Raw genomic sequence first — 25,185 nt, 5'->3', positions numbered from 1 at the left:
GCTCATTAAGTCAGCGTACCTAAATACTCTTCTAGTAACAATCCAAATGAAAACATACCGAGAAGCCAGTCTCTGAAGTGGGAGAGCCAGAATCCGGGTAAGCCACCGTCATCGTTTTTTACAATCTTTTCAACTCTTGTAAAGGCATCGTGGTACTCGTATAGAAGTCGTTGGTTCGTTGGGTATTCGAAGTTGGCCTGCGTTATGGCAAAAATGCGATACACTCCAAAAAAGCGCTGTTGGTGCCGCATATATTCGTACTCGTTGCTACTTTTCGGGACGAGACCGCTCAGTTCTAAACCATCTTCAAGACGCATTGAGCCCCATAATCCGAATGTAGCAAGACTAATGAAAGATAGTAGAACCAGAGCACGCACGACTGGCCTACGAATTAACGGAACATAGTACTCCGCAGCCGTAAGTGACAGGGACCAACCAAAGCAACCGTCATCTATGCCCCGTTGTCTTTTGAACCGAAGTTCGTTATCCTGATTTTCATCTGTCAAAATAATAGCTACTGGTTTGACGAACAACTCATCATTCATATATCTTGCTTGCTGTTCCATTTCAGTGGCAAACGGGCCTTTCGACCGTTTCTGTACATCGTCATTCTTCACTACACAGCAGAAGAGGTCAAGACGTCTCGCAGCTCGTCGACGAAGGTCGAGACTGAATACAGCTGGGAAGAGAAACAAGGTGGCTGTCAAGGAGCACAAGAACAAAATCGCTGCTTGTAGCGAAAAATACCGCAAGGCCGGGATTGGAATTAGCCACGCTGCCAAGAAAAAAGCAAGTATCAAGGAGGCATTCGAGAGAATGATGCTAACGCCCGTTCGTTTTAGACACTCTCCAGTTTGTCTCTGAAACAAAAGACGCACAACAAAAGAAACGATGCACGTACATGTGTTTTTGAAGCAGACTCCTAAAAAATGCTATGGTCAATGATAAAATTGTGATTATCGTACATATCAGTTTATTCTGTTTTTGTCGTATAAACTGTTCCGGTACAAACCACCATGGTCTCAATTTTCAATAATATCACCTTGCATATTCCCTTTAGTGTCTTCTATGATTTGTTAAATCATATAAGCAAAATATACAACATTTCTGCCAATTGTACTAGCGTAGAAATATTCCGGTTTTCCTTCGATGTGTTTACATAAGGTTACGCATATGTTTAGAGAGGGTAGAAGTCTTTTTATATTCTGTTTTAAAACTGTTGGAGAAAATTATCATGTATCACTTGCGTAATCATGTCATGAAATTTCATCTTGAGGACAACGGATACAAGTTTACAAAAGGTGTATCTTCAACGACAGCAGAAACACGACAAGATTGAACAGAACCATTTCGCCCCGTAGTACATATTTCGGTTTTTCGCATGGGGTTAACAGAGTCAACTACGTTCTATGGTCAAAAAGATTAAGAAACTGCAGATGGAAAAATTGCTTGGATTAAAAACTATTTAAAAAGAGGGATTAAATACAAATAATTCTCCTTTCTAGCTGCTTACAGGTGTGAAGCTCCTTTAGGGTCTTTTCTTGGCGCCACACCTTTTAAAAGCTTTGCTCATTATCTGCAGAACCACATTCCGAGCAGCATAGTTTATAAACCCTTAGCAGATGACTTGAAAGTGTATGCACCTGTTCTAAATTCGCTGGGTATCCATATTTTACGAGCCGCGATTAATTACATACAATTCGACTGGTGCTGTTAAAGCAGCCTCGGTACCAAAGTGTGCAGCTACAGCACCGTAGGGAAGACTACTTCATGACCAATCATTTAGGTATTCCAACGTTGCAATGACATTAAGATAGAACGTTCATGTATACGACGCAAAGCGTATTTTCTACAACTGGAATAACGTCAGATTAGAATGCTTCACTAGTAAGTGTTTGTGTCTCAAGGTTCAACACTATACTCAACTGTTACAAGACCTTGTAATTCCCAAAATCCTGTACTGCTTTTAGGCTCAATCATTTCACCCCCAAAACAGGTACAACTAAAATTAATGAGACAGCTAGTCCGTAGACATAGTATTTCCGGCAACAAGATGTACTTCCTATAACATTAACTAGGCTAGTCTGTCGTCGTATAGGACATTTGGACGTCTTGAGTTCAAATCACAATTCTTCAACATCTAAGAAGCTAATCTATATACTGCTTGAACTACAAAATCACTTAAAGTGGTAAATATATATTATATAAAGAAGCCTTTAATTTAATATTAGTGGTTTTGGTATGTGGTAGATGTGCTACTAACAATATATTTCAGAGCGCATAAGAGGCGCGATAAGAAACGCATATGCTGATAGTCTATATTCATATATATACATCAAACCAGCAGACCTAACTGATTCTCATTATGTTGCATATCTGTGTTTAACCAGCGAATGATCGCGTCGGTTCCAAGGGAAACTAATTACTGCTATCCAAGCATGTAGGCGTATTCTGAAGAAGCTTGACTGTGATTCAAGAGAAGGTTACGAGAAGGCAACTCTTTTTGAATGATACATGTGGTACGAATAATAGGAATATTATAACAAAGCGGAAGACAGAGTTTATTTCGTCTCCTCCATTTGAGATTAATTTGTTTAACTTGCAACAACTTAAGCAAAGATTATTCAGGACCATATATATGGTTTTAATTTTAAGCTTTTGCGTATGCCCGCAACTAAGCGATTTTCTAGAAAACGAACAAAACATCACACATTTTTTTTAAGTAAACATAGTTAAATCGATGAATTTTAATCTATGCAAGCTGTCGTTAGCGCGCTTCAAGAGTACTGCTAAGTAATTCAAAGGCACAAAATTGCGAGAAACTGGCAAACTTTACCCAGAATGGGACCTTAGATCCAGGGAGAAAAATTACTGAACTAAGAAAAAACTATAAGAATGCGACAGCACTGATAGAAGTGGCTTCATTGAATCCACTGGTTCTCCCCTTTTTCTCTTAGTATAAAAGAAATTGGGACAGCTTACATATTAAATCGCAACTCACGAGTTGCATGGACGCATTTCGTACATACCTATTTGAGCTTACTTGACTACTTTTAGTTAAACGTATTTTTCCTATAAGATTATTACACAGTGTAGTCAATGTGAAGCTTAATTTCTCTATGCAACTATATAACCTCATTCATAATTTCAAAGTATTTTTATTATTCATCAGTAAATGTGCAGTAGACTTACTGCAGAATCTTTGTATAAAGAAACTTCAGCATTAAAATGATATTCTTTTATTTATTATAATATAATTGAATGCGCGTTCAGTAAAGATGCCCTCGAAAATAGTTCTCTGACCACACTATTAGAACTGGGTACTGCGAAGTATTATAAATTATTGAGGGTGTCTTAAACCCATTCGGATAATTGATTGAACTACCTTAAATAAAGCCGGCGGATGCTAGAGAATACTTCGTTTGTGTAGTTTAAATTCTATTTGCTAAAATTTTTTTTTAATTGATTGCCCTAATGACACTATTCCTATAGACTGCGTCATATAATCGAAACCACTGAAATGATTTCTCAAATTAAATAAATACCGCATTTGGACGTATATGGAGGTTTTTGTGTCACAGATAAACGCAATATAAAAGGCGCGTAAGCATGACTTACTGATTAAATGGATTACACTGAGTAAGAGTGATCGTGCTAACCAAACGACTGCTTCGAATTTAGACAGCTATAGTCGTGCCTGTTGGCTACAGTGGGGCTCCTGGGTGTAAATTAGACCCATTAACTTGCAATATGGCAATCTTTTACTGACTTTACCTGCCCGGTTCTATGCGGCGCAAATATAACCAGTAGGATAAAATATTTTCTGTACACAGTTCGAAATAACGCTGTTGCATTTTAGCGCTGTCAGTACTCGATTGATCTTAACCTTTGCCATGCTCCTCCCGTTTTCCGTGTATTGATTCAACAAAGCAGTAATATAGACGTTGACAGAACAAACGAACACGCATATATATATTAACACATATCTAACTAGAGAACAAATAATACAAAACAAAAAGCTTAGCCACTCACCTCGATAGTCACCGATCCACTGGAAACGATTTTGTTAAGAGTATGCGTTAGCATGAATATGCTGTTGCATCCAAGCCCAAGCCCCAAAAAGGGCAGCACTTGCGTCGTAGTAGCGTTGAACGGAAGCCCGAGCATGGCGCACAAACCAAAAGCGGCCGTAATACTTAAGGCAAGCAAGAGGACGCCGACGAATCCGGTCAAGCCCTGCGATAGCTCTGGCCGTTCCAGGTTGACCAGTGCTATGGATACATAGATGAGAACAAGGGCTGCTCCAATAAGCAATAGTTCTATATCAGGTGTAGTGGATTTACGCAATACGTTGGTAAGTGTATTTAACGTAAATACATTAGAACATTGTTGCTGATACCTTGCCAGTTTGGAAAGCCGCTTAATTTCATTCGTGAATTTATTTTGCCATGCTACGATGACTTCGCGAGCTTTCTCTATGCTCCAGTCAGCATTATGCAAGTTATACCTGCCATCATGAAAATCGAACATTGTTTTATCGTCCATAAGTTGTATAATAGTTTGGAGTGCGCCTGCACGCGTTATTAAACCAGATCGATTTTTTTGGATGCCGCCGACAATAAGTGATTCAGGCCAGTGCATGCCATCAGTAGTAGCAAAGCCATAACAACCTCCGGTTAATGCGGCACCAATGTCGGGTAAAATGCGAGATTTCTTATTTGGAGCCGTTTCAGGACATTCTGGATCGTCTGGGTTAAGACATGGCCGTTTTTGATACGCCGTGGTAATACCCGAACGAGCCATAAAATTCTCCATAGATTCAAAGGGAAAATCAGTAGTACCCAAGGTCTTAATCATTGTTTTCATTAGCCTCGTTGGATTCAGATTGAGCCAGGTGAGGTTTTGAATGCCAAATGTTTCAATTGTTAGGGGATACCATGGGCTGAGTAGTTTCGAACCCTCCCAGAAGCAGTCTAACGGGGTTTCTATTATGCATGGCATGATATTTTCAAATATCTGATCTATGAAGTGGTGATTAAAGGCTGGAACACTCGCTTTTATGCATAAGTCTTGCAGACTCCAGGACCTGCAAAAGGTTATGTAATAAAATGTAATTTTAGCATATAGAATAGCTATAAATCAATTTCTTAGTGTCCTAGTAATGGCACGTCGTCTTACAATATCCATCACCGATGTAAACTAGAGTTTAAACGTCATTTAAAGCTACGCCTAATTAAAGCTAAAGGATCTTACTCTACAGCATACTTCGACATCGGAGATTGCTCATGCATCGACACAGTAAATGCGTAATAGTAGCTGTGAAGTTTGTTAACCTCAAATTCTAATTATCTTAAATATGGTCTCGAATTTGGGCGATCTTTAGTGCTTTCTTTGCGGATTACTTAATTCTTAGTTAGGGTTTGAAGTTGTTTTTAAACAATAACTCAAGTGTGCAATGGATCTGAACTATTGCTTGCCATTATATTAAAAAAAACATTCTTAAAGCAATCTAAACAATAAACACTTACTGTCCGAACACGTCGACTTCTATTTGAAGGGCTTCCCTCAAAAGATCTACGTGAGTCAGAAGCGCCTCATAACGTAGAATGTTAGCACTTATATCTGGGCTTGAACTTTGAATAATAATTTGTTGGCTGTCTGCAGCCGACACCCCAAGCTTAGTTCGTATGTACTCCAATTCGCGAGTAACTCGGCCCCCCTCTGAAACGTTAAGATTAAAATAAACGTTGGTTACCTGGCAGCTAAATAACTAGTAGATACATGAAGAAGGACAACTGACTAACTGCACAATGGACGGCAAATAATCGTCATATTAGGTTCATCTATCTCTGTGTTATGCTTATTTACTGGATCCTGTCTAGTTTCTATATCTCTACTTATCGTCGTTGTTTCTATTCCTTTCGGGTTAAAGAACCTCTAAGTCTTTGCACTTAAAAATAGAAAGTTGCACGTCCAAATATATAGAATACACTGTCGGCAGAATCAAGCGAAAAGATTATTGGTCTACTGATGCCTCTTCAGAAGGCTGCTTTTACTGAATCTACTATCGGCAAACTATAAAAGCTGGGTGTACATAACGGAGCAGACCGCAGCAACTGCAGCACGTGATAAAACCCTTAGTGGTGAGATCGGCCCTGGATGTAGGAGCATAGGACATGCGGAGCCACAGTGAAAATTGTGACGATTTAAGCTCCGTTAAAGAAATTACAGGCCAAGTGTCCTGAAAAATGTCACAACCTTCTTCACAAACGCAATACATTACAACTTATTTATCAGCATCAAATAAGGTCAAATTACCGTAACAGTGATTATCATTAACAATAAACTTTGGACGCTCTATATGTTTATTATATATATTTGAATGAGAACCGCATTTCTGCATAAGACTGATAATGCATAGCACTGCTCTCAGAAGCATTTGCGACCATTGTTCTAGTATTTTCACTTTGCAACCAAGAGACTCAGTATCCATGCGATCACCTCAATGCGTCTCGTCAGTCTTTCAGCGTTTCAGAACCAAAACTTGGACGACAACTTATTTTCATCGTCAACTGCTCCTATTACACTTGTCCGTTCTGATTCTTATGAACCGTGTCAGTTCCCTCTTGTCGGGCGGTTTCGGCCAAACGCGAGCCTGCCGGTCCGATGGTCTGTCAGTCTATGCATATGAGCAACCGTCAGTCACGCAGTCTCGCTTTCTTACGTCTTCTTATCGGCTCTGCTGTCTTAGACGAAGATGTCTTCATTCCGGGGGCCCCTCATCTCTCCTGACGTCGACCACGGACCGCCTCCCGTTCACCAAAGCCATCATTTAGCATATAGTGACTTCAGCGCCCAATGGTCTGATGCTCGATTCCGATGAATTCTTATGAACGAGAATCCCTAAGGAACACAAGCTACGAAAACTGTGCATGCTCTTCTTTTGATATTACCCGCAACGCTTTCTATTGGGTGTCACATACGGTAACAACGCATTGCGTCTAATTAAACCTTCTTTTAAGACATACATAACTGTATTCAAAGCCCATGCTTCTTGTTCATTATGACAAAACTTATTCGTTAATTTTGCAAGCACTACAAGCTGTGTCAGCCAATGTCAGCTCGACAATCGTATATTTAGCCGCTGAATCTATACATATATAGAATTACATCATTTTATGGTATTGGATTCCTTATGAAGGCGCTCGTTGGCTTTGAACTCTAGATGAAGCTAACTGTGACATTAACTATTATTTATTATACTCTCGTTCCCAGCGATCGTGTTTGATCAACGTACACACACGCTTATTATGTGTAAATACAATATAGTCATCTATTTTGGTTTGGTAAAACCTCAAACTTAATATCTACGCAAATTTATAAAGTACAGAACGGAGCCGATCGCGCTGTAACGTGTGATACTGGAATTTAATACAGAGCATTTGATTACATAAAATTGGCAAGTGAGATCAAAAGTTTACGTTACGATGGACCTAAAACTGAGAAAGTAGAAATAACATTTTTTGAGCAAACTCCATATTAACTAAAGTAATGCATTTGGTGAAAGCTAGGTTCGCGTCTCGATTACTAGTACTTACCACGTAAGGACTGACTTTAAAGCGAACTCGATTCGCAGTCTGCACGTTTCTAACTATCCTTTCAGCCAAACAATAAAAAAATGACAAACAAGTAGTCGTTATCCACAAACCCTAGTCTACATATAAATATACCTCAATAAATATACCTACCCGCTTAGACCAATGTTATTAAGGCAAATAATATCACCTAAACTGTGATAGCAGCCGCCAATTAATGCTACCAGCAACTACATAAATACGTTCACACACCTACGCTTTTCGCTTAGAGGCAACATAAAGAATTTATTTAAATGAAGAAGCACGCTAATACGATTTTAACTCAAGAATTCGATTTTAACACAAGAATTGTTCGGTATTTAAACGACTATGCCTTAATACGCTAATACAGTAAGACCTGCTTTCTGCGAACGCTTCATTTTTCCAGCGCACATTGCAAACCACCATAGAAATAAACTGTAGTCACTGATCACACTGTCAGATAGAGCGTGGGCTTTTAGGCCGAACAAAGATGAGATTAGTTGGGCCCTAAATAACGCTAATGTAACTCAAATATTTTACATATTTGATAACATTTAGATTGTTTTGTTTATGCAAAATGGGTAAGGTTATTCGAAAGAATTCAGTTTTCTTGCAACATATGGGCAAAGGACTGTTCGATCGGTCGGTACCAAAACCATAGTTGTGATGTCTACGCTTCCTAAAAAGTGCAATTTTAAAGCAGAAGGAACGGAGATTGTGAGTTCAGAAAATATGCATTTATTTAAACGTTTGCAAATTGTTGCAAAAATAAAGTGTTAATGAAAGCAAAACTTGTTTCACGCCTATAAATATATTATCTTACATATATATTATTATATTACAGCAATGCGCATGACACCTGTCAAAAACATTTTTCTGTTTGCATACGAACATGCTCTATCGTATCATTCTAAATGTGCTCTTTTCTAAATAAATGTTGCGAGCTTTATGCGTGAAATCCTGTGATTATTTCGGACGGCCGACGTTTAAAATAAACGTGTCTGTTCTAAAATCTACAGGTCGCTGTGTCTAGTGGACAATCGCATTGCTACTGAAGCATTGTAGTACCCGCAATTTCAGTGTTATGAAACCATACCACGCTGCCTCCATATATATTGCTTCGGAATTATTGGTATATTAGTAGCAGTTTTCTTTGCGTGTGCCAGTTGCTGCGCTTCGCATAATGCTAACGATTTCACACGTTAACATATTTATAACTTATGTATGAAATCCAAGATTTCAAACACGTGGACCATGCAAAAATGGCTTACAACCTTGTAATACGAATATTTCAGCCCTGGGCATTATTGTATAGGAATAAGTGGCGCAGTAAATACATTACTGTTATACATACAACGTGAGGCAGACCTCACTGGTCGGTTCGAAAAAAGTTCTTGGACCGTTGGAGGGTCTTCATTTCACATCTATTAAGGAAACAGGAAATATGCACAATATTGCAATCTAGATTCAATTGCATAGTATTGATTGCACAGTAACACCCTAGTCCTATTTCTATGTTTATATAATAGTAGGTTATTGTGAAATAGCGTTATTATATGTTTAAAATACAATAGCTACAACAATGATAATTGTGGTTATTCGAATGATCTTATTAACATCAGATTAACAGAATTGAGGTCCACTCATATAACTAGGAGCTCTGTCTTCCGAACTACGTCGCAATAAGAGATTATCTGACCTAATACATTGTATATGATATGATTGGCAAGAAGCTGTACCTAGAGAAACAGTTTTAGGACTTGTTAGCCTTAGATTTGGAAATATAAAAAAAAAACGAAAGATGTTAAATACCCATGTGAAATTTTCAAGCGATATCATAAAGAATTATCAGTTAAACGGCTAAACGTTCGTCTATTGCACTTTCAACATACACACTTATAATATTACACTTTGGCACCTTCGTAACACAGTATCGTAGTAATATAGAATTAGTATTAGGATGCGTCTGTTAAAGATGTGTTACACGATCAGCTCTTTATTGCAATAATTTACATGTTTTCTGCTATTTAGATTGATATAAAATAAAGACTCCCCAACGACTATTTGTGCAGGACTTAAATTGCTTTTAATTTTGACTTACACATTTAGGCTAGAATTCCTTCCTTTATGACACTTAAAATCTTTTGTATAGAATCCTCTGAATTTGCTTTAAGTCCCATTTGCTGTCCTCTTGCCTTAGACAACAGAAAGCATATTTAATTAAAAATTGATATGAGCCTTTTTCTGAGAAACCTTTCATGTTTATGTAATATCATATACAAACTATTTTATATAACAAGTGTGGGCTCGGTAGTTTAGAATAATTAGGTAAACTAGTGGCCGTAACAGATTTTCTACACATATATAATGCAGGTGCGCTCAACTAGCGAATACCGAACAAAAATTTAATACACGCAATTTCAAACGTTTGACTAGACATCACAATACTAAATACGTATAGTTCTCTAGTATACGACAACAATCGTCTCACAATAATTATCAATATGATTTATTCAAATGTTACCAGCTACAAAGTGCAAAAATATGCGACGTTTAACCGACGTTAAATCCTGCCTGTTTTCCTTCAAAAAACCCACTACGTGTTAAGTTATAAGCTCATGTAGATGAGTTCATGTATGCCAAGATAGAACAAAATTTTAGAGCCTGTTTGGCTATACCTTACGTGGGTTTATGCTGCTAGTTAAAATATTTACAGCAAAACTCAAGTTACTAATCCCCCATTCCAAGGCACCTTCTTATCCTTCTTTTGACTAACAGTAAATTTGTTAATGGAGTATGCGCACAAAAAGCCGGTAATAAATGCAGAAGTAGTTACACTCACACTAGTATTGTGATACCCTTTGATTATTGACCTTACTCCGAAGAATCGTTAATTAATGTATCACATATTGTTATATTTTTATTCGTCGTTTTCCAATATCGATACTTTCTTATTATATTTCCTAATTTAACTATAGTTTTTATGCGAATAATGATTACGTCACTTGTAGAGAATGATTATATTCCTACCTTCAATCCAGAGTTTCTCGAGCTCGTATTCGTACCGGACGGATTTAAGTCCAACGCAGAAGATAGCGAGAATAAGCAGCCCTACGAAAAGAATTTTGCCGGGATTCCTTTGGATACCACACCCAACTTCGTACAGATGTACTTGAAGGTGCTTCCGTAGCCAGAGCGAAGCCTGGTTACCCCTAGCCCGTTCCTGCATTCGGAATATACAAAAAATTGTAACTTTGTGATCCATAAACCTGAATCCCATATAAGTTTTCAGATGTAGTTACTGTGAGATCTGATAACCAAATATCAAAGATATTAAGAGTTTGGGAGACATGCTATGAAAATTCGGTTATCATGCGATAAAAAGTTAGAGTTTCCAATGCCAGTCCAGATTCTATTTTAATAATGCATGGCTATGAGGACACTGCACTCTGAAATCCAATAATTTTTTTAAACCATTGAATTTCTAACAATGTGATATCAGGAGCAATGTGGATATTATACATATTTATTCTATTATAGATAACAAGAACCAAAGTAAAGTGACACTATTTTGGTCAAGCCTGATATTATGGTCAAATCTGCGTACTCTAACAGTCATTTTTAACAAAAGCTTTCCTTAAGAGAGTAATTGGTCTTATCACTGCAGTAACCTCCGCCAGATTTTTATAAATTAAGAGTGAATTCTACTAGAGTTATTTAAATGTTAAGATAAATTATTTGTTAATACGCGCGTATGTATTCGTTTTGTGTAGCTGACCCATGTCATTCTGCAGGCCTTTGGCATAAGGTTATTTATATATCCTCCCAGCCGACGTACGTATCCGGTTAGCTTATCTTTAGGCTGTCTCTTCTCTCAAAGCTCACGCAAAAAACGCATCAACGTTTGACGTTGTTTTTCTTAGGGGTACTTTGCTGTTGGCTGATGCCTAGCCGCTTGTTGTCGAACTGGGCCCCTAGTATTCTGCGCTTTCGGTCTTTCCCTCTATAGCGCCCATCGGCATTTTTTGTCGCAGCTGAGTTGTCAGATGCCCGTGGCCTGCTGATGTCTTCATCAAATACAGTCGTCGCGTTTCACATTGCGTGCCTCTGTACACTCGAGTGCGCAGGCGAATACCGCTTTCGACTACTAGCTGTTTCTCGTTGAGCATATTACACTTGTGAAGTAACAAGATTATTTATACTGGCTTACCGATAATCTGGGAAAGCCAATAAGAGTGAATTGCCGAAGCAAAAGATTTTCGCTTCAATAATATATTTCGCACTCATGCCAACAAAGAAGCTAACGATAAAGATGAAAAAAATTTGATAAGTTCGTTGTATTTTGTTTTTATTTGTTCAGTTCTAATAAACGGTAATCTGACCTGGCATTTGACTTCTCTTTCTTTCAGTCACCGTGTATTTTACAGACTCACGTATTCATGCGTGTGTTCGTAATGAATTTAAATGTCCGGATAAGTGAAAAGTTTCGAACTTGTTTTTTAAATTAAAAAGGAAAGCTTTCTTAATTATATATCTCGAATTTTTCGATTTCTTAAATACTCCTTAACAGTGTTATTCAATACATTGTCCCGATATCTTCGATTACAACCTTGAAGGTCATGTCAAATTATGGAGGTTTTTTGAGGGATAAAAACAGGAATAAATCACGACTTTGTAGTTACTCGTCTAGACCAATACACGTGTGAAATATACAGTGAGCCCGGGTACTACACTAACTATCTTCATAAGGCAGGTTTGTGTTGAGCTATAGTTGCACGTCGTGCTCTATAGAAATATACTCTATGTGGAGTATCTTGTCATCCGTTAGCCCATTTGGCCTATTTGGCTCGTTTCGTTCCTTTTCGTTTTGTCCTATCCACGCTATTGCCGTCATGTTACGGCGTGAAGCTTAAAAGACAGCGGAGTTGCTGATTCTTTAGGATCGATTGAAACGGCGCCAACAGCAACATCAGCAGAGCAGCAAGCTACTGGGTCGTTAGTCAGTCTTGTACTCTCGACCGACCGACGATCGCTCCATGCTGTCGTTTCATGCTGCTGCCGACTCTACGGAGATGTTGCGCGCCATTGTCGCCTTCGACTGCCTACCTATCTGCCCACCATGCTAGCTGATGCTGAGCCCGACGATGGCGGTACTAGCAAGGGATCTAGAATCGCTGGCTTCTTCTCGGGGGTAGAGGCAGGCTGATAGGTAGTCACAGCGAGAAGCTGGAGCCTCTAACTTGGCTATTATTCGCGGAGGACTGAAAGCCCCTTCTGGGAATGGCCACCCATCACGAACGCCAGCGAGCATATACAACGATCATCCCATTTACGGCCAACGCGTACCAGCTATCGTAGCTAATGTTAGAGTCCAAGTGTACAAAAACAAGCGGGTCTCAGAGAGTATAATAGAGGCGAACTAGGAAAGCACCCGATTGCACCAGCAAAGAGAGTGGCCGGCAGCGGCGTTTCGTCGACGAATATTGCCGGACGGACGCTTTACTGAATCTACCAGACCTACAGAGTCGCATACTTGTCTGATCTAGTTGTTCCTAGGCTAAGGAAGACTGCTGTGAGCTACAATCAAATGAAGTCATAGAAAGATTTCGCTGTGTCCCTACTTTTCTGTTTGCCTGCCGCTCCGCAAGTTAGCCCCTGATTTTGCTTGCCGATCAGCTCTGAGATGGCTTCATTATCAAACATATTTTCTTCTTTATCTTCTTAGTGCCATTACTCCCGGTCGTAATGTAGCGCCCATAAGGACCCCCTTGAAGCCCAGCAACCATATCTGTGTTTCGCTGCGCTAAGAGTGGGATTTTAAAAACCCATATCTAGTTATGCACTGTTGCCTAAATGATATAACTCACTAACACAATTTTTACCGTACCATAAACATAAATGTAATATCACCAGACACTAGCCCTATTTATATCTTTACTAAATCTCGTAACTTTAATTTTAACATAACATAGTAAGAATTAACAAAAATTCATAAACGGTTTCGCTTGTTAATAGGAGATTAATATGTGTAAAATGAGTTATCCTTGATAGTAAGCCAAAATTTCGCGAGATTTTCGAGAAACTAAATGGACCGAATGTGAGACTTAGAAACAAATCCATAAATCATGTTTTTAACGATAACCAGTGTATCTACTAATTGCGAAAAGTCCAGAGTAGCGGGTTTGTTTGTCCAAGATCTACCTTTTAACGTTGACTTTTCATCGGACTGTATTGTTTCGCCCTGGAAAGAGCAGTTCGGAAAATAGAGCCAATTGGGCAAATACGTTTCCTCTAAAGGAGCTACGTAGAGACTGTCAATTTGGTCATACACCAAAGCAATTTCTTTTCGATTCCCGAGAACAACGCTGCACCGCCATTCAGAAACACCAAGGCGACCACCAGCACTGCCCACGTGGTATGTCATCAGTATGAAAATTCTGTCGCATGAATAAGTGTGCTCAACGTGTGTTGCATCAAACTGTTTCAATTATTACTGTGCTTACGGTTATTAGAAAATAGCTGGTAGCCATTCGACATTATTTTTATTTTAAATATAAATAGCTTCTTATCTCTACACAACAACATTAAGATACGGCTCATAGCGAATAGACGCAAGACAAAGCCTCCCGAGCTTTAGTCCAATGATAACATTAATATTTGAAAAATTAAAGCTGCTACACAAACCTAACAAATACTATCTTGTTTATCCAGAAAGTTTCTCTTTAATAAAAAATGCTTCGATTATACATTCAAAAAATGCGTTACTTGACTTTTTATTATTACTAATAAAAGTAATGATTTTGAGAAACTGTTTTACTCGCCCACATGTAGTATTATTAGAAGAATTTCAAAGTCTAGCATTAAAGTATTTCTCACATACACGACTATTTTGTATACATAAAACTGTTTCTCTTAAATATTTCTTTTATGAATTTTTCATTAAACTTGATACTGGTCTTCGTAAAGTTCTTAATTGATAATATTAATATATTACCACTTAAGCAGCAGTATTCCGAATTTTAGTACAAAACATATAAATCATACCATTCAGAAGTACGTTTACTTAAAGCAGATCTCGACAGGCTTTTAAATATAAGAATTAAACAGGAAAATTTCTCCAAGCGATATTTCGTGGCGAAAATGTTTGCGCTATATACGGATAGAATCAACATAAACCTGGGAAAAGTGATAATTATGCTGTTTGGTGCTGCTTATGCTAGTTAAGCATAGTCAATTATCAACGAGTATACTACATTAAAATTTTACGGCATAGGAACCACTTCTTCGACATGTTCGTTTCAGGTTCGTCGTTAGGTTTTTCAAGACGAGGAGCCTTGAGTAGAAGAAACAGTCATGTTGACTATTCATGATATTATTATATTATGATACATAGTAAGAATATATATGTATGCAGGAATAATGTATCTCTTGGACAAAACTGTAACTGATATATCTAGAAAGTATTAAAGCCCAAAACCAGATTCAGTTCTGTTCGAACAACAGGAAAGTTCAAACACTCTTCTTAAAAACACCTGATACAAAAATGCTCAGCTTTTTGCCGCACGAATTAGTAGAAGGTGTACTTTTATATACTCAAAGGAGCCATAAAAGTTATCGTATAACAGTAGAACGATCGCGGGAATCTAATTCTATACAAGATCATTAAATTACAGTCAGACAATTGAAAAAGCTCATACTCGTAGTAAAATGAATTCAATTAGCGACACCTGTAGATTTCCTTCCACAACCTTTGTCTTAATAAAAAAAAATATGTGGCCGCAAACGGCTTTATGTGATGGAGAACACCTCTAACATAATAACAAATCAAGCATGCAGCTGTTTGCCGCTCAACACGTGACAAAGCAAAATACAGGACCACTGCACGCATGGTAGTAGGAACTGTCTTATATTCGAAAGCGATGGGCCGTAATGACATTAAAAGCTTTAGCGTGCTGCAAATACTAAATTTTATTTCCACTCAGTGCATTTAATTAAATCGTCTCCAATATATCACTGCTACTGATTGTGTTTAGGTTTCCAAAATACCGACTGCAATTATACACAATTGCAAATATTAATTAGTCTCGTCGAATTTCTTTTGTTGAGACATATTGTTGCTGTTGAAGCCTCTAGACATCCTGAATCTATTTTTTAGAAAGAATTATTTGGGAATCATAATTGTTTTACATTTTATTGCATTTAACTCACTTGAATAACACATTTCTATTGATTTTAATATGTACAATGATTTTTTTTCTTATCGAGGCAGAAACTAATAAGTACTATAATAGAAAAGTGATTGCGGGCTGACATAATACAAGATAAATTTAATATTAAAGCGCGCAACCCCTCCATGAACGAAACGCAATGAAAAAGCACGTTATAATTTAACAATGATATCATTGTTCCATATAAGTCGCAAAAGGAACCTGTCGGGGTTTTTAGGAGGTGACGAAGCAAATTGTCCTACACTAGTATCTCGTTAGACCCGTAAAAACAAGTAACACGACAAAACATTGATGTTTGTCCAGTCACCTGCGATGAAACGGAATTTCAACAAACGTGCCTATGTTAGAAGGCACTTCAACAATGAAAAACAGTATAATTCAAGCGCTAGTTCAATACACTAAAAATAAATGCACAACAGAGTTGTCCGTTCCAATTTTCGACTGTCCAATCGGATTTGCTAAAAAATGTAATCCTTAGGTAATTTTGAGCATTTCCATTGAGTAAAATGATGCTAGCTACCCACTGATAACAGCATCCAAATGAGACTTTCAAATACTTGCATGGACGCATGTGTTTGCATGCATGCTATAAATGCAGCTGCCTAGATCTTGAGCTCCAGTCGTACCTGTTTGATCTCTTCGTAGGCGATACTGGCATCAGTCCAGCTAGTCCTTGTGAGCAAATCATACTCGATCGTGTCGAGTGATTGCGATGGTGCGACATCACCTAAATTAATTTTATCCGGAGTCATGGCGATCTGTACTTCAGAAGTCATCTTTACCATGGTCATAAGAACGTGTCACTACGTTCAGAAGCGACAGTAAAACACGTATTCCGGTGATTCTGCACATGACACAGTCCGAACTAGCTCAGTTGGGGAAGGCCCTTGCTCTCATCAACGGTTACTGTCGCACCTTAATGGACGGTTATATACAAAAAATCGCTTCGCTTCATATATTTTTCTGTATACGATATTCCTTATTTTTTGGTACTGAATTAGATCGTCTCTCTAAGGCGTCCGATTAATAATGCGGATGTAAGTTTCGGAGCAACAGTGGACGATGTATACAGATTTCGTACAAATAAGAGATGGTCAGTTAGGCGGCGTAGCGCTAGTCTACGACAATCACATTCTGATGATTTTAATGAATTCGATCATTGTTCAAAGCAATATTTGTCGTAGCATCCTTGTTTAAGTTGTCATTCTAATCAAGTTTTACAAGACGATCGTGTAAACATGTAGCGGGATAGATGAATTTGCAAACGCGTACACAAACCACAAGCACATAACTGCGTTTGTTTAATCCTGTATCACCGCAATCCAATTAATATTCCTTATACACCTAAATATCCTTATTCTGTGCGATAGATTCTCTTCTGTTATTTTAACTCGTGAAACCGATGGTTGTTCACCCTGTCAGTCTACCCGCCAATGGACACACAATCAGCAAACGCCAATACCAACTAATTCATTCGTTCTTCGGCCGCTTGTTTCGCTCTTTCTTCATTGATGTGGAGAGGACTACCGTCCACTAGCAGGTAGTACTCATAGATGGCGCTGTCGTCAATAGGAGGCCCCTCCTACATCGTGAGGTCGCATGCCGGTTTGAAAACTTGGCGGGCTTAGAGCCCTTATTGGGATCACCGGAAACGAACTGTGGTTGGTCGCGCAATCAGTTCAGGGTCTGAATGCTCCGCTTCTAGAGACGGCGCATTGTGTTAGTAATGTCAGCGTTCTCGCGTATGGTGCGCACCAGTTTGACCTAGTGTCCTACAACAAAGGCGCGCAACCACAGCAGTTTAATACAAATACTGACCATCGGTTGCCTACTCCTGTTTGCGTACCTCGAAAACGTTTTCTATCGAAAAGCATTAGTTAAAAAAAATCCCTTGGTACACTTACAACCAGACATACCCTAATATGTGTTTTAGTAAACTTCTGTGAACTTTTTTTTTTTTTTTTTTTTTTTAATTTAGCTTTGTTGGTAGCTGAATTATCGTAGAAGACTTTTCTTGAGCTTACACATGTGCAAACTCGAAGCTACGCTTTTCGGCATTGGTTCAAGCATTCTTAATGCTTAATGATATCCTCTAGCTAGTATTTAAACACACCTACAAATATGAATATGTGAAACGACGTCCAGATTAAGCTCGATTACGCAATTGAATTTGTTACTAATAATTGACATACATATTTTGATTACTGCTCTGTCCCTCGAAAGAGTCTATCTAAAGCTGTATGTTATTCGTAAACATTACTATGTGCCAATAAACTTTCTTCTAAACGCGCCAATTTCCGTTTAAACATGATCAAAATGTGGCACATGCGTAGGAGTCACTACCAGCTTATAAAGCACAGGCCTACCTAATTTCGAACTTCAGTGTGTAAATAACAATCAGTTCTCTGGATGGACGATTAAAAAATACGTCGCTTTGCGTTTTTTATTATTTTCCAGACCAAACCTCTGCCAAAAATAACTGCACTTCGTAAACCACCGTTAAATTCGCGTCTGACTCTCAAGTCAGTCATATGGAGGAAACTAAACCTTTTTCTTTGAGACCTAAGCCGAAAGGGCATCATGTGCAGACCTAATGGATTCTGCTGTCTACATCTCGTTTGTATACCTTGTACAAATGCATTAAAACCCGGAAGAAAGTTCTGAGAGGTTTAAAGATCTCTTACGAATTGTTCTACCAGCAGGTTTGAGCGCCAGTGGTATGGACTCCGTGTTTCTGATGTATTGTGACAACAACCAGTTATTTCTCATCAGCAAATAACTACCCTTTCCAAATTCTATGAAGTGCATATGTACCTAATATACACGCAACGCCTTATTTGGAATAAATTTAGTATTTAATTTAGTAATTAAAAATAGTTTTACAAAAAATGTTGGCAAAGTACGTTATGAAACAATTCTAATAGATGTTGTTTTTAATATTTTCCTCAGAGGGACGTTGTGGCACGTTCGCTATCACGAATAGCTTCTGGATCTCTACACGCTCCAGCCATTATATCATGTAATGAAAATTCGAAAGGGATTAGGGATTATATTAGAGAACAAATTGTAGTGAAAAATTACTAATATTATCGATTTCCACTCGGTGTTACCACATTAGGCATTAGAAAAGCACGATCGTTTAAACAGTAGTTTGCGGAAGTCTATTCCTTAACTTAAATTTTAAGACGGTGTAACCACGGCGCCGCGTCTAGTGCACTATTTTGCAGCAGGTCTTCACTACTAGCATCAGCCCTCTGGAACATACGGAACATCCATTTAAACTTAAGCCCAATATTAATAATACTCGAGATATGATCGTATACAAGCACCTAGATATTTTCTATGCTTTCTTTTATATGCAAACAATTGGAAACAATAATCTGTTCAGTAATCTGTAAAAACAAAAATCAGCTAAGAACTTAATAACCAGTGATTAGTATGGCACTGGCTTAATAATTTTGTCACTCTATCGCTATTAGAATTCCAGAAGTGAGCAAAACATTTAAAAGCTCAGGATTCTTTGCTGTTGATTTTACCATTGACTGTAGTCGAGTTCAGCTAAGTAAAAAAGTGTTTGCACGACAGGTTCTTCATGATAAACGCAAACCGTTGTCTGTTTTCTAAAGAGCCTCCGGATGAACCCGACAAAGCTAAAAAATTTCATGTTTCTGTTATGCATCAACTCCATCAAAACCATTCGGTATTCTGACATAAGCGTTATAATGTACGCGTGCAGCGACAAGAATTCGATGTTCTAATCTCGGTGTCGTTCTAACACTGTAACCAAATGCTGATATCGGCACGCTGGCTGTGCGGTTTTTTTAGTGATTAATGACCTTGTGATCTGTACTTATAGATATATATATATTTTTCATCGATTATCGTTTATTTTTAATGCATAAAATGCCCGCACTTACAGATGGTTAATACAAATTAAAAACATTTCTGTTACTGAACTATTCACAGTTCTTGACCGAACTGATTTAGAGACGTGCGGAACTTCCGCAAAAAAACTAGTGAAGTTTAAGAATGTCGTTTAATCCATTGAATGATAACAGGAAGAAACATTTTTACCCAAAGTGTCGTTTGTAAAATCATATTAATGATTTATTTCCATTTTGTGTGAGCTTCGAATAACAACGCTCGACGATCAGTGTAATATATTAGTATTTGTCATATATAAAGCATTAAATATTATATAACATTAGACCGTGCTGAAAGCTCTTAAAACTACAAAACGTGACTACTTGGTAAAACGCATTTAAAATAATGTAAAAGATCCTAAAATCCTTACTTTGTTATTAGAGAGACTTAATCTTATTGTGAAATTGTTAAGCGCACTACAGACATGTGAAGTCCGTTTGGTAATGGCTCAAACTTGGTAACCCTACTGAGTCAGCCTGGCGAACAGAGATTTATACAATAACATGTATTTTACAATGACATCCCAGCATCCACTTTTTCTTAGAAATTAATGACTTACCCAAACCAGACAGACCTGGCACTGCGGGCCTTGCGCTCACTAAAACAGTTTCCTTTACTTTCTCACCCAGACACGGATATTAATTAACAGTACTACAGGTCGATAGGAGCAATGGCAGATCGCTACCGGATCATTTGGTCAGGGTCACTCTCTGGGTTCCCCTTCACCCCCAGACGCACTATTTCCCATAACCTGCGAACCTATATTTGTAGCCGCATCGTTTGCGTTTTCTGTTCCAAGTCTAGCTCTATTTAATTTCCGAACCGTTTTTTTTCCCTCTGGATTTCGGCGGTTATGGTCGAGCTTATTTCTCAACCGCCTGTGAAGCCGCACATGAAATCTAAGAATTAGTCCATAGAAAGGACCGCACCTTTTGGGTCATGGCCGTGAGTTTTTTCTGTTGCCATCTTTTTTTTGTTGCTGTCCTGACCTCTTCAAGAGCAGGCCTCATCAATAACGTTTGTGTTGAGTGCTTTTCTATACCTAAGTTACAGTAGACGCATATTTCCGAGGAAGCTTTACCGATTTTGAAAAGTTCGGTTTGAAATCTTCAATGTCCGATATTAATGTAGTGAGAAAGTGATTCATTTCTCCTCCTGGACGATCTAACCATTGCTGCATGTTTGGTATGAGACTCCTGTCATTTGGGCCCGGAGTGTCCCTAAAGGTAACCACCCGTTCGTGCTGCTGTCCTGCTATTGTAGCATTCCTTTCCGTTTCATTTATCTCCGACAGTCCACCTTCGCTATCTTACAATCGTTTCTTCTCCTTGACCTTTAAGTCCTTTGGTGGGGTTTTAGCCATCATCAGCGCTGCAGCTGTGCTAACCGTGTCATAAGCTTGTGTGGTGCGTTACACAGCCAACCTTTTTGTCTTTCGGAGGATTTTTTTGCTCGACTTCGTGTTTACCACTTTCTTCGTTCATGCGGACGCTCCGAAAAAGAGCTATTGATATCCGCGATAGACATCGGCAGTTTGCAACGGCTCGCACGTCTCAGACCGTATATGTTTGGTAGCATTTTCGATATAGAGTTCGCTGTTCTATTTGTTCTTGTTGTAGGCGTCTTTACATGCAGTGTGCCTCTGAGTAATATGTCCAAGCGCATACCCAGACATCTTATCCTGTTTATCATCCTGACTTGTCCACCATTCAGGCGCTGGTTGATTAGACTCACCTTTTTAATTCCAGTAAGTAGGACCCCTTCGCTTTTCTCTGAGGTCAGTTCAACCTGAATTCAGCATTTACTTCGAGACAGCGTTTAGATTTTCGTTAGCATGTGGTTTCGTTACTAGCGTCAACTTCGCCTAAAAAGTGGTGGCCAAATCATTTGCATACGCTACTTTCCCTACCCTTCGGGAGAGACCACAAAGGCAAAAGACATCATCATATGTTACATTTCACAGACTGCAATTTTGTGGGACGTTCATTTTCATGCTCAAGTCTCTGTGCTCGTGACACTTTTGTCCTGTAGATAGTTGGAGATAAGTACGGATTAGATATATGGGCATTTTTTCCTCACTATGGTATCCAGAATTATTTCGTACATCTGGAAGACCTATTGGCAAGATTTCACGTGTTCTTAGTGTGAACCAGTTTAATTTTTTGGATCATCCATTGGATAACGGTGCGTATCGCTCAGTGCTTTTTGAATTCATACTGGATTTCCAAAAGCAACTTAGACTCTTCTGTAGATTTCTAAAGTCGTTCTTCTATTATGACTTTTAACTCTTTGGCGATGGTACTAATTAAACACATGGATTTATACCCAGCGTTGCCTTCTGGTAAAAGCGCCGCTTCTGTTTTCTTCCACTCACCTGACGATCAGCCTTCCCTGAAGACCTTTCTATCAATGTCTGCGACTACCTTAAGGATTGCTTGAGAGGGATCCTTACTGCCTATAATGCTATTCAGCTCATGGGCCTTTCCTCCGTTGATCCGCTCTGCAGTGTTCAAAGCTTCCATGCTTGTGAATAGAATATCTCAGTTATATTGTCGTCTTGAGGCCCACCCCTTCATAGGCCTCGTAAGGAAAGTTTTTATGCTGTGAGAATAGTTTCTGCAATATGTGAGTTTTTTTTTTTTCTGCGCAGGAACGTCTACCTTGGGAGCGTTTTTCAGCTTACCCTGACAATCTCACACACGGTCAATCCCAGAGTCTTTGCTCAATTCTTCGAGAAATGTCCTCTAACACCTCCGCCAGCTGCCCCAATGGAGCGTCTTGATATGGCTCAACACCTTTGACATGGTACTATTCGCTCATCCCCTCCAGCTCTGTTGATAGTTTTTCGGACCCGTAAGCAGGCTCTCCTCTTTTTTGCAATATTTTGGTTTTACCGGTTCCGCTTGATTGGGATACGTGATTGAGACAGTGATCAATGTGCAAGCTTTGCGGAGTGCACATTGAAGTTTTTCACCGCCGCTGAAAGGGCCCTGCTTCTTCAGTACTCTCCATAGCACGGCCCTAAACTCTTCTGGATTCTTTAACTTCAATCGGTTTGTCTGACTTATGATCTGTAATGTCTCTCTGACAATCGAATACACTATGCAATGACGATTGCTATTTTAAAGCACCTGCCAGTCCGTGTTTTTTTCAGTCACGCCCGAATCTGTAATAGTTAGGGGCATAAAAGGCTCCTTCCCTGTTCGACGAAAAATAGGTTCAATCGCATCGTTTATTATCGTTAAGTTGTTAGCAGCAGTCTATTATTATGGAAGCTTATCAACTTCACATCGGCCGCCATGTTAAAATTTCCCCCGATGGGAAGTGTTCTCGGGTTGGGTACATTACGGATTGACCTTGTAAAAGCCTACCATCCAAGAAATTTTAAAAATCATTTACCCCAACACTCATTTAATTAACCTAAAACACCAGCCAAATAGACGGGCGCTTCGGCTAACCCTTTGCGTAAAGTAACGAAGCCGTTGCTCAAATAGGAGCAATAAACAAAATATGTTTATTGCTCCTATTTGTTTTTCTTTTTTTGTACAGAACTTGAAGGTTTATGGTTCCACACTGTACACATCCGCAGGGAGAAAGTTCAGCTGGAACAGGTGGGCTCGTGTTAGGGCTAACGAATGCAACAGTAAAACCGTATCTTAACATACAAAAAAACTTGAGTTGATAATAATAATTTGAAGGGAACGAAAAGTGTGTGTCGTTCACTTTGTGCAACAGTTTTGATGAAGCTAAAAACATGCAGAAATAATTAACGCTTTGCGTCCATTAATGTTGAACATACCAGTCAGTCAGTTGAAAGATTATAAAGTATACAATCATTAGTGACAACCTAACAACCTCACAAAGTATGAGCTTCCCAAACCGCTCTGGCTTTCTGTAGAGTAAAATGTCATGAACATCCTACAGTACGTGCTCTACTCCCAATGACCATTTTGCGCCCGTCCATGAAAGATTCAATAGAAAATGTGGAAAGTGAACATCAGTCTACCTCATGACGTGAAATACAACACTCAGCAGGTTTGCCAAGCTTAACATAAATGATTACTCTTCATCTTCAAAAATCAGTTATATTAGTTTCAATTTAGTCATTTATCCCTGCCTCCTGGTTCTATGCATTGCGACTTAGCTTCTTCGAAATATGCTAAGTTTGGTTATATCCTTAGCGGAGAGACGTCTATATCAGCTCGATAAGCTTACAGCAACGCCTTTGAACGGTTCAAATGTTCTTACAAATTCGGACGTATTTTGTTTCATCACGCGTAAGCTTTGTCCTGAGTTCAAGACATGGACAAGCTTTTGGTCTGTGATAAGCTTTTCTCCAAATATTTATTGATAACTAGGAATATAAGGCCATTGAATCATTCATGGTAGTCTTTTTCGGTTGTCGTCGATATTATGCACCACAAACTCAATGATGAGTCCTTTCAAATGCGTTGATTTATTTTTAATTTTTAATAAAATAAATATTCACGATAAGTATACGTTTTTACCTACGCATTATAAAAAAAATACTGTGGACTTGTCCGCACTCAAAGCTCAGAGCAAAAAACAGGTGGATGATAACCCTTGTTTCAGTAAAACCACGCATAAAAAGAGTTTGTTTTTTTAAAAGGTTTCTTTTTTTATTAATGAGACTAGAGATCTAAAAAATCTCTAAAGCTTGCGCAATATTTTGGAGTGAGTACTTAGGGCCCGCCAGGCTGAATATTCTACTGAAACAGTGCTTAACAGCAGTAGCAGACGTGAAACTCAGAACAAAAGCTTTTTTTAGGTTTAATTTCCGGTTCCATATCATTGAGAAATCCGAGCAGTACACAGGTACGTGACGGATGTGACTTTAGCAAGAGGACATAATATATTCGAAGAAAAATAAGACTTAGGATAATAACCAAAGCAAAAACACAAACCCGAGGCGGCTTCGAAGTGAACCTGCTGTTACAGCTAAAAACAATGCTAGACAGACAACGGTAGGCGTATCTGCCGGGACATGATTTTCAATAATCACCGCCAATAACAAAATGTGCAGTAACTGGAACAAGTTACATCATCACTGAAATGTGGACAGATCTAAAGTGGATGCGTTGATTAAAGCAGCATTAAACTATACGGTGTAAACTAGATTAGAGTCTCGAGGCCATGTGCGCATATGTTTACTACTAAACCTTTAGATATATTTATATAATCGAGAAATATATATCTCACAGAAATAGTAACACAACAGCTTCAAAGATTTTTTCATAGGTGTTCGATACGGATAATCGTCGAAAATCCGGTTTATCGTTTTTGTTATGCCCAAATGTGTGTATATATTCGCACCTTACTGAAATGATGTGGTATAGTTTTATAAAACGAGACTTCTATGTAGCGCTCATACTCCGATCATTCTCTCTTCACCCTTA

General features: G+C 38.6%; 1 protein-coding gene across 4 annotated transcripts in view; it reads right to left on the bottom strand.

Moving 5' to 3' along the window:
- The window catches only part of LOC111245110 (protein patched-like), a 44,736-nt gene that overhangs the window by 15,236 nt on the left and 4,315 nt on the right, over positions 1-25,185 (bottom strand). For 2 of the 4 annotated variants that reach the window (XM_022792986.2, XM_022792989.2), the window contains exons 1-5: positions 16,471-17,342; positions 10,647-10,839; positions 5,529-5,721; positions 4,033-5,086; positions 59-860 (exon numbers count right to left, since the gene is read on the bottom strand). In XM_022792986.2, coding sequence (XP_022648721.1) covers positions 59-860; positions 4,033-5,086; positions 5,529-5,721; positions 10,647-10,839; positions 16,471-16,635 — 2,407 coding nt within the window. In that variant the 5' untranslated portion in view covers positions 16,636-17,342. Of the gene's footprint in view, positions 1-58; positions 861-4,032; positions 5,087-5,528; positions 5,722-10,646; positions 10,840-16,470; positions 17,343-25,185 lie in introns of those variants that run through there. The other 2 variants (XM_086979705.1, XM_022792987.2) reach the window with 1 other exon arrangement.

The sequence above is a fragment of the Varroa destructor genome, unplaced genomic scaffold, assembly GCF_002443255.2.
Source record: "Varroa destructor unplaced genomic scaffold, Vdes_3.0 BEIS01000002.1, whole genome shotgun sequence".
Lineage (NCBI taxonomy): Eukaryota > Metazoa > Arthropoda > Arachnida > Mesostigmata > Varroidae > Varroa > Varroa destructor.
This window is presented reverse-complemented; position numbering and strand designations above follow the sequence as displayed.